The following is a 10,917-nucleotide window of genomic DNA, read 5'->3' on the forward strand; positions in this document are numbered from 1 at the left end:
GCGCCACCGACGGCTCTGGCCCCCGGCTCGTCACCGACAGGCTATAATAAGCACAGTGCATAATGTGCGCACATGCCTGTACATGGCTGCAGTGCACGGCAAGCAGCGGCACAGTGCTGTAAGGCTGTCGGACAAAAGGTGGCAGCACAAGATGCTTGTTCCCGCGGCGAGCAGCAAGCCTCTCTCTGAAGCAGCGGGCAGTGCGCGACGTTTCAACGGCGGGCTGGGCAAGCACCAAGACTCGGCGGGCCATGCGAAGGATGTCGTGCAGCTGGGCTCCTTACATAAAGCACCCGAGGCTGTGTGGCACAGGCAGCATTAAGTGAGCCTTGGTCGATGCATGCGCTCAATAAAGCGGGCGATATTATTGAAGAGGCGACGCATGCAGCGGCACGATCTGGGGCGCGCGGACCCGCGCGATGGCGCAGCGGGTGGGCGGCGTCGTGGAGGGAGGCGTTTGGCCTGCCGCGCTGGTGGTGCAGCCCTCACCGATTTGCGCGACGGAAGCTCCAGCAGCGCTCACCGATTCGCGCGACAGAAGAAGCTCCAGCAGCTTCCATGCGCGCAACCCTGAGTCAGGCTGGGCGGCCCACTCCGTGCTTTCCGAAACCCAGGCGCGCAAGGATGCAAGTTGCTTCTCCACACTCTCTGGCGTCGCCGTGCCATCGGTGGGACCAAAGGCCAACGGCGGCCGATCGCTTCCTTTGCAATGGCGTGTCGGCAGGGTTTAGAGGGCGCCACAGGTGATCAGATAAAAAGCAGTGCAGCGACGCCGTACGGCGCGTGTCTGGGCGCTCTCGGCGCAGGCTCATATCCCCAGCCCGGCAGCATCCACGCTACACGCATGAGCATGCCAAGTTTCCAACCCAGCCTTGCCTTCTTCATCCACCCACGCCTCACGCGCAGGCGCTGCCGCACACCTCTCCTCCCACCAAGCTGCGCCCGTCACGCCGCCGCACCGTCGCGCCCCTCCAGCGCGCTGCCTGTGGCCGCTCAAACAAGCTCTCCCGGAGCGCTGCGGCGCCCGCTGCGCATATCCGCGCCGTCCGTCGCTGCCTGTGACCGCCTTGGATGCTGCCAGTCGCCGCGTCAGTAGAGCGCAAGGCAGCCTCCAACCGCGCGTCGGTCGCAGAGCGCCCCCCGGCCGGTAACCTCTCCTTCTCAGCTCTGTCAGCGTCAGCTTATCTGTAGACCTGTGCCCCACGCCAGCTTGCCCAGCCGCGGCACGGCGCGCGCTGCTGAGTGATACATTCTCGTCGTCGGAGTCGTGCGCCGTCAGACAGCTGGCCAGCCGAAGCGCATCGCTCCCTTGCATTACCATCGCATAGCATCGACTTCTGAGACCTATCTTGACGCTTTGTCTCCTACACCGCCGGCACACCACTGCCTTACGTCGCCTTCTGCCATCCCTCCGTTCTCTGCCGTCCCGGGACCCAGCCTGCAACGCCTTCGCCGAAGAATCCGTGTCATAAGAGCCCCGCCGAAACGACAGCCGGGATCTCTGCTGGTGCCTACCAGTAGAGAACGCCGGACACCACCACAACGAGTGCGCTATACACGACATGTCATGTGTAGGTGGAGGGACGATTTCTCTACGCAAAGGCATAGGCACAGCCGGTCTACTTAGACTGCCTATATGATAGAGGACAATTTGGCGTTGCCCTTTCTCCTCCGGATCCAACCCTCGACCGCCCCGCTCCCAAGGTCGACCAATTTTTTTCAGCGTTTGTACGAGTAGGCCCTTAGACATGACGATGATACGACAATACCCCCCGCAACCCCAGGCCCCAACGCACCTGTTTGGCCGCAATACATCGTACGCGAACTACAACTCCCTGCCGACCACGCCTCACATGGGACCCGTCCCGGACAAGGTGTCCCGTGACCGACAACTCCAGCTACCGCAACAGTACGCACACCCGCTCCAAAGGACCAATTCTTTTCCACTGCGTGGCTCGCCGAAGGAGGGACACACCAGTTCGGAACGATCGGAGAACATGCTACGTCGGAAGACCCCAAACGGCATCATACCCGAAGCCTACGACGGTAGCGCTTCAGAAAAACCACACGCTATGAAGCACATATTGCTCCCGGTTACGACGGTCGACGGTGCTGTACAACAGCCCGCCATTCCGTACGGACCTACCCAGGAGCTCCCTCTCCGCACGCCTAGCATGATACCACAGGGATCGCACAATCAACCTCAGCAGCGAATGCTGCCGGTAGAGAGCTGGGATTTCAGCCAATTCAACTTTGACCCCCCAAACGTGAGTCGGAAGCGAGGCCAGCAGCAGTTCTCTCAGATTGATTCGATGCTGAACCAGGTGCCGACACCTCAACAGCAACTCCAGTATTTGCAGATGGGTCAACATTTCGGCGGCGCATTGCAGCCACCTCTGCAAGCACCTCTGGGCCCCACGGTGTCAAATGAAACGGGGCTTTACGGCCCGTATTGGCCGGACGGCACATATGTCCCTTATCGTCCTGCGGCTGTAAGAGACCCTCGGTTTTACGGAGGCTCCGTGTCTCCGTGGAATCATCAACAGTCAAGTTTCAGCAATCGAATGCATGGCAATTGGCCTCCGCTTGGCAACACACCCCTAGACTCGTCCAGCTGGAAGCCTCAGCAACCCTCTCAACTTGCTCACTCAATCACACCTGGCCCTGTTGGATACAACACGAATGGTACTCCCCATGGGCTCACACAAAACCTCAATAATCCTAATGATCAAAACTGGCTTTCTGCACAACAGCAACATCCACAGCAGTATCTTGGATCTAGTCAAAATACCCTCCAAACTGGCTACCACAACAACATCAATCGCAATAATTTCCAACGCCCCTCGTTATCACACCAATCAACTTCATATCACCCAGGGGATGTTTCGTCTCGAGATTTAACCCCTCTGGCAACGTCACATGCGGATTTTGGGCCCACATCCAACAATGCCCAGAACAAAGAGCGAGCGCTTGACTGGGCCCACCAAATATACATCGAACTTCTGAGCTATCTGCACCATTCCCGTCGATCGGGTCACGGTGCGAGGAACATCCACGGACAACCACAGCCAAGCATATTTCCGAAGCCTCCTCGGCAGCCTGGTGCAGACTTTTCTGGGTCTTCAAAGTACTCTGATTATCGTCAGCAGCATGGCTCACACAACGGAGGGATCGTTGACCCGAGTTCCGCACTCACCCATGCTCGTTCGAACTCCTTTTGGAAAGACCACCAGCGAAGCTCATCGTGGCATCAGCCAATGGCCAATAACATGGCAATGCAGCAGCCTGTACAACCTACTGACACGTATCGGAGCCTGCGGAGAATGTCAGGTACCACGTTCCCCTCTGTGTATGCATCAGTCACCCGCGATCTTCCTGGAAATGCACTGGCCGCCATTGATCAAATCACGCAGTTCTGTCAAGAAAGCTCATGGAAGTGGATTGATGGAATTTTGGTCGGTGGTTGCCTAGCTTATGCACTTGGTGACTACCAAAAAGCATTGGTCTGGTATTCAAAAATCCTCGACATGGACCCAGAGTAAGTCCAATCCCCTTATAAAGGCAACGAATTCGCCCCAAAACAATTGAACAATACTGACTGTGTAAGCCACGTGGAGGCGCTATCAAATGTTGCTGCAACGCTTCATTCTTTGGGCAGAAAACCAGAAGCCGAGCAGCACTGGTGGAAGGCCATTCAGTTGCGACCGTCATATTTCGAAGCAGTCGAACACCTGGTCCAATTACTTTGCACAGATCACCGTGGTAAGGAAGCTGTCAACATCATCAACCATATCGAGCATGCCCTGCAGCTACCAAAGACCTATTCCGATCGACGCAGCGAAGTTTCAAGTGGAGGAAGATCGCCACAATCCGAAGTTTCTGACAAGCCTGTCTTTGAATTCGATGGGGAACAAGACAATCTACCAAAGGAGCTCAACAGCATGCCCGGTTCTGACTTGCCTGGATTTGGGACAAGTGGCTTTGCCATATCAGGGTCCGAGAATGGTCGCATGCTTTCGCTCATCCACGCGAAAGGCAACTTGCTTTACAGCATGGGTGACAACGCTGGAGCCGCCAGGGCTTTTGAGAACGCCGTGCTCATCAGCGCCGGCAAGCGTGCCGGTGGCATCAGTAGTCTGATCAGGCATATTCTCAAGGTTGTCGATGAGGATGAGTTTGGGACTGCTGCCCCGGGTACTCATGCGTCAAGCTCCATTGAGCCAATCCTCCTTCCACCCGTCGCCGCCCTACGGACTGCACAGCTTGCCTTCCCCAACAACGGGGAGCTTCCAGGTCTCCGATATATCTCAGGCAAGGGCATGGCCAGGAGGGCTGCCGTTTCAACCACCAGCAATTCTCTTCTGTCGCTCGCCAAGATATTTCAGGATGGAATGGCTTCAGGCTTGCCGAAGGCGGCTTATCAATCTGCGTATGGCGTTCGTGAGATCCTTGCCCTTTACTACCTCTCTCTTTCGCTTCAGCCGAGTCCATCAACTGCCAACAATGTCGGTATTCTCCTCGCAAGCGTCCAGCAGACAGTTCTGCCGAAGAAGGTATACCAGGATCCCCAGCAAGCAAGAATACCGGGTGTCGTCCCCGGCAGTGGCATTGCTTTGGCTTTGGCCTACTACAACTACGGGCTCAATCTCGACGCTGGCCATGCTCACTTGTACACGAACCTCGGCAGTCTCCTGAAAGACCTTGGCCAACTGAAGATGGCCATTGCAATGTACGAGCAAGCGGTTCATTGCGACGGCAATTTCGACATTGCACTGGCGAACCTGGCCAATGCCGTCAAAGACGATGGAAGGATAGCCGACGCCATTGTGTACTACAAACGCGCTGTCAAAGTCAACCCTGATTTTGCTGAAGCAGTATGTGGCTTGGCAAATGCCTTGAATTCCGTCTGTGGATGGGCAGGCCGAGGTGGTATTGCGACCGACGGCGGCAAACGGGACCGATGGCATGTGGATGAGCACGGCATGCTCCTCGATGCTACCAAGCCTGGTGCTGTCAGCACTGGGTGGCTCAAGCGTGTTGTAGATCTGGTCGAAAAGCAACTGGGTGAAGGCGAGGATTGGGGACGTGGAGCCCTTAACGTCAACTTCATGCAGGCCATGATCCAGGTGCTTGCCTTCACGAGCATGAACCAAAGGGATACCCAGGAGCGAGTCGATGAGATGAAGAGGATCCTGAAGAGCTGGTTCGGCCGCAAATGGGAGGGTCACCGTCTTGTCCGCATGGCTGAACGCGCCATCCGTCGTCTTGGCTGGCAGTGGTACCAGGACAGATGGCTGAGAGGCAAGGAACGCTCGCGGTCTCACTACCGCAGGCCCTTACTGCCATCGAGTCTTACCGTCCCGACAGCACCGACAGTGTTACCTTTCCACACCTTCACTTGTCCCATGTCCGCCAAACAGATTCGTTTGATTTCTCAAAGAAATGGGCTCCGGATATCTGTCTCGACCCTCAAGGCTCCGTGGCTGCCTCAGACCGTCTTCGAGCCTCCTGCTCCTCCAAACCCCTATCTCAAGGTCGGATATGTGTCCTCTGACTTCAACAACCATCCGCTGGCCCATCTCATGCAGTCGGTATTTGGCATGCATAACCGTGCACGAGTCAAGGCATACTGTTATGCTACAACCTTGAGCGACAATTCTCCGCACCGGCAACAGATCGAAAGGGAGTCTCCCGTCTTCTACGACGCCCACTCGTGGTCAGCGGAACGGCTCGTTCACCAAATCATCAAGGACGGTATCCACATCCTGATCAACTTGAACGGCTACACTCGTGGTGCCCGCAATGAGGTCTTCGCCGCACGGCCTGCACCGGTCCAAATGTCATTTATGGGATTTGCGGGCACTCTTGGGGCTGAATGGTGTGATTATCTCCTCGCAGATGACACTGCAGTCCCACCGAGCACGCTGCGGCCATGGCGGAGAAACGTGGATCTCGAGGATCAGCTCGTGGATGAGAACAGCGGGGGCGACCAAGACGACTGGGTATATGGCGAGAACATCATCTACTGTAAGAACACCTTCTTCTGTTGTGATCACCGCCAGAGCGCCCCGGATGTGCAGGGAGAACATCTCGATTGGGAACAGGAACAGGCCAGGAGATGGCAGATGCGCAAAGAGATCTTCCCAGACTTACCTGACGACGTCATCATTCTTGGAAACTTCAACCAGCTGTACAAGGTAAGTGTTCCCTCATCATGTGTCTTCAAGTAGATTAGCTAACGCGTTTTCTTTTAGATCGAGCCTACAACGTTCCGCACTTGGCTTCGAATTCTGGCCAACTTGCCTAAAGCCATCCTTTGGCTACTTCGCTTCCCAGACGTCGGCGAGACTCATCTCAAGCAAACGGCTGTAGCCTGGGCAGGGCCGGAGGTCGCTTCCCGCGTCATCTTCACCGACGTCGCTCCTAAACACCAGCATATCTCCCGTGCTCGCGTGTGCGATCTCTTCCTCGACACGCCCGAGTGCAATGCGCATACTACAGCTGCAGACGTCCTCTGGAGCGGCACGCCCTTGCTTACCCTGCCGCGTTATCCGTACAAGATGTGCTCTCGCATGGCAGCATCGATTCTCAAGGGTGCCCTCCCAGACAATCATGCCGGATACCAAGCGGCAAAGGAGCTCATCGCCTCGAATGAAGCGGAATATGAACGCCTCGCCATAAAGCTGGGGAGCAGCATAAGATACCACGGCCACAGGATAAGCGGTCGGCTTGCGGACTTGCGGAGGTTATTGTACGAGAGCAGGTTGAGTTCCGCTCTGTTCGACACAAAGAGGTGGGTTATGGACTTGGAGGAAGCGTATGAGTCTGCCTGGGATCGCTGGGTACAAGGTCAAGGCGGAGACATTTGGCTCAAAGGAAGTCGACCGGAGGGTTTGCAGCCCGTTCCGACCTGGTGGCACTACAGTCGACCCATCAGATGATGCAAGCTTTGGAGGGGTGATTGAGACAAACGATGGCCGACTGGGGACGATTCAGGAGAAGGGCCTTGTGGATGCTTTCTGCAGGTTTGTGGCTGAGACTTATCGGAAAACGGGGTTCCACCGACGCGCAACGAGGTTGACGGTTTCACCCGTCCGCTCTGCAACGCCTTCCGGAAGTTCTTCGTTCTCGGTGTTCATGTTCTGCTGCCGAATGCTGCCGTCCCGCTCTCATTTGCGGGACAACACTTTTCCCCGGCCGCAATCTTGTCGCTTGTTTCGGTGTTTGGGAGTCGAGCATTCAACCGAAAGATCGCGGTGGCAATGGACGACGCACTATATCCTTCTGCTGCTTGTTTACATACCTTGGATATATCCGCCTGGTTACTAGACCTGGCAGGCAAAGTTTCTTTTGGATAGTTGGCGCGGAAGGTTTCTTGTTTGTTTGTTTATTTCCTGTTGAATGTTTTGTCTTGGGCGCCTACCACTTATCACGGCCCCAGCACCGCTGTTGAAGTTTCATATACCTTTACCATCGTTATTGCATTCCGGCGTTTGTTCGATGGTGGCATTGTGTTTCCTTGGGCATTGAAAAGAAGAATACACCTTGGGATTGTTCTGCCCGGCCAATGACGTGGGGAAAGATCATAAGGGTTCGACCTTTCATCCATTTACTTCTCGCGTTTTGAGTAATGGACGCTCGTTAACCCCAGCACTTATTCCCCGTCATTGGAGTCTGTGGCTGCTTGCTTTTCCGCGTACGACCCATGCACACGCCATTCTACGTGTGTTACTGCTTTGCGAATAGATACCCGACTTTGCTCCCCAGAAATGTTTTCTAGTGCGCCTAAATGAAATCCTTGACGACAACTACCTTCACATAGAGATCTTCACTGTCCGCTTTACTATTAGCCATCTAGCGGATCTTTATGCAATATCACACAGGATGTGATGATGTTATCTCCTATCTTCAGGGGGTTACTTTTTTTCATAATTTTGCGAAAAGGTCCACTTCATTTCCCTGTGCCACAAATGCGCTCTATCAATCACCAGTCATCTCACCCCGAGACTACAATTACATGAGTAGGGCTGAATCTCTGATCTAACCACCGCTTGACTTCTTCAGTTCGGCCGTTTACTTTGATAATTATTCGTACATGTTGCGAGGATACCAAGAGATAGCGGTCAGAATAGAGAAATAGAGCGGTATGACGATTTTCTGTAACTACTGCAACGTCGTCACGAATTTCCAGTGGTAAGCTATCAAGAAAGTCAGACAATCCAGGATGAATGCTTCAATTACCTAGCTTCGTTCGATACACACAGAGACTGAGGACCCTACTTGATCGGCCGACATCTCTTGCGCTAGGCATCAATCTTAGAGTGGTGCTTCCTCCGCCTGCCCTCAACAGTGTTTCAAAACTCCCGAGCGATCTCGGTCACATGCTCCCCCCCAAACACAGACACACACACACAGCCGCGTGTATGATGTTTTGCCGCGATGATTGCTTTTTACTAGTTTTCGCCATAGCATCCTTCGGCCAAGTCTCCGACCCAACATCCGTGCAGTCTTTTCGAGGAAGGATCAACCCGAGACGGGCTGGCGCCAAGGGTTCATACTTTATACTTGGTACCTCGGTGGTTTAATCCGTGCGCATGTTCGCTACGGCACCACTCTAAAAGGTGCCGCTCTGCGCATCTGACCAGCCTTCCCGTCAATCGACCGCCACAACCTTGTCTCTGACAAAGACAAGGAAGAAGAAAAAAAAAGGAATGGTGATTTTCACCGGTCAGCGCAAAAGAAACAAACCGCCCCTCGCTTGAAGTGGCCAAAATAACACATATGCTGTACCTTAAGCGACCGTGTTTTGCGCTTAATATGACATTTAGACACATGGAAAGGAAGAGCGCATGCGAAGAAAGGGGAAAAGTAAGAGCCAGAAAGAAATTCCCACCGCCTAAAAACATATCCGCCTCCCCTTGTCTGCCCCGCCCTTCTCGACACTACTTTTCGTGAAACAAGGACAAAAAGTTAGAAAAGACCCGGCGGAAAGAAGAAAAGAAGAATTGAATTTTGAAAGACCCCTACCTACATCACGCGGGGGAGGGGGGTTTACCAGGAAATCTCGACGCGCTGTTCGCACGTGTGCCGGTTTAGGGTTTCCTGACCGGTCAGTGGCGGCCGCGGGGGGCCCATGTGGCCCTTTCGATACGTCGAGACGGGTGGGGGTGAGCTAATGCAATGCAGATGCACATTGGGGGAAGAAACGTAGATTGGGCGGTCTTTCCCAAACAATTCCCACACCTTTTTTCCACCGCCCTTTTTTTACTACTGTATCTATTCTCTCCCGCTGCTACTGGTGGAAGGATAGATGGATAGATGAGTGCAGCTGGGAAAAGTCCAAGAAGGGGTCGGGAGAGGAATCTTAACCTGGTAGGATGTTTCGTTAGCGGGCTGCTAGGCTCGCAGGGGGTGTAAAAATGCAGTAGCTGTTGATAAGTTAGGGTGACGATCCGTCTCTGGGGGAGAAGTTTGGTGTGGGTGGTGGAGGAAGGGCAGTGAAGAGCGGAATGCAAGCATGAAGGCAACAGAGTTCAGATCGGGGCAGTATGAGGGAGCTGAAGGGCAGACGGGCAGAATATTGGAGGGGCGTATAGTTTCAAGGGTATGGAAGATGTTGTCAGCGGCTGCACGGAAGCATCATGCTGAGAGACAGGTAGGGTTTGTGGTGGACGGACGGCGTTGTAGGCCGTGGCCGGGGGGCGGAATGAGAAGGGAAGATGCATGCACGTTTCGTTGTTTAGCTGCAGTGCGCGCGTCGTCTCCCCTACAGATAGAGACGCTTTCCCGCTCCGGACACGGGAATCGAGCAGTAGCCACGGTTGGTCCCGCTAGTGCCCGCGCTGCGGGCGTGCGCCACCACCACATGTGCGCGCTCACGGCGGACGGTAGGAGGACGAGAGAGCTGAGCGGAGGGGGCGGCCAAATGGAATGCGTGCCGGAATACGACGCGCATGGTGCATCATGCTGTTGCGACATCCGCGTGCCGTGCGCGGGTTCAAAGGAGACTTGACGACCGGTTGGGCAGTGGCAGCTGATAGGCCGCCTGGAAATTTCCCTCCGATCGGCGGCTCTCTGCCGTGTAACGTCTGGTTGATATGTGGGTGGGGCGGGGTGTTGCTGATGTGTGTGCGAGGATGGGTGCGTGGCTGGCGATACGGTGTGCGGCTGCATTCGCAAACCCAGGTTCCGGCCATCATGCATTCCTTGAGGGCTTGCAGTGGCGTTGTTCTAGAGCTACTTAGCGGAAAGCGGGACGGGGGAGCTGGTGATGAGGGGGTTGTGGATGTCGGAGTCGTGAATTTCCGTCCCCTGATGTATGTCTAACAAGGATTGCGGACGCAGGCAGACGTTATCATTGCCGCTGAGTTATGCGGACTGTAAAGCAAGGGACCAGACCGGGCGTTCTTCTCGTTCACGCCCATCACTCTGTTTCTTTTTTGAAGTGTCTCGGTTGAAGCTGAAGTCCGGAAGAGGCGGCGGTGGAGCCGTCGAGCGTGTGACTAAGAGCAAGTCGTGCGGTTACGGGGGTGAAAAGGGCAATGACTCAAGTATGTTCATTCCTTAAGAGAAGATTGCAGGGTTGAGAAAGGCTCGTTATGTCTACCAAGCAAGGTTGCGGTAAGGGAGAAGCCCCGCGGTGTAAGCATCGCGGCTCGACTAGGAAGAAGGTCCGTAAACATGCCTGCTCTCCGTGAGTGGTAGATTGTACCCGTGTATCCCATTGCCCGCGTTCTCGGACTGGATCGGCGCTATGAGCTAGTTGATTTCTGCCGTCTGCCGTGTGGGAAACAAAGCAGATATGGTTGGAAGTATGCACAGGCTTTCGAGGACAACAGGAGGCGGGAGCCTCTGCCGCGCATCCGATCCGATGGAAGGGCCAGCTGGCCGCACTGGCCCCAATCACGGCGGCTCATG

The 10,917-nt window shown here is 55.0% G+C and overlaps 1 protein-coding gene across 1 annotated transcript; it reads left to right on the forward strand.

Moving 5' to 3' along the window:
- Positions 1-3,527: 3,527 nt before the first annotated feature.
- SLS55_000687 (uncharacterized protein) lies at positions 3,528-6,941 on the forward strand (the record flags this gene model as incomplete). The annotated part of the gene is made up of 3 exons (XM_066772197.1): positions 3,528-3,538; positions 3,608-6,197; positions 6,255-6,941. The coding sequence occupies 3 exons, from the start codon at positions 3,528-3,530 to the stop codon at positions 6,939-6,941; spliced, it is 3,288 nt and encodes a 1,095-aa protein (XP_066637476.1).
- Between the last annotated feature and the right edge of the window lie 3,976 nt (positions 6,942-10,917).

Source organism: Diplodia seriata (assembly GCF_021436955.1).
Source record: "Diplodia seriata strain FDS-637 chromosome Unknown scaffold_1, whole genome shotgun sequence".
Classification (NCBI taxonomy): domain Eukaryota; kingdom Fungi; phylum Ascomycota; class Dothideomycetes; order Botryosphaeriales; family Botryosphaeriaceae; genus Diplodia; species Diplodia seriata.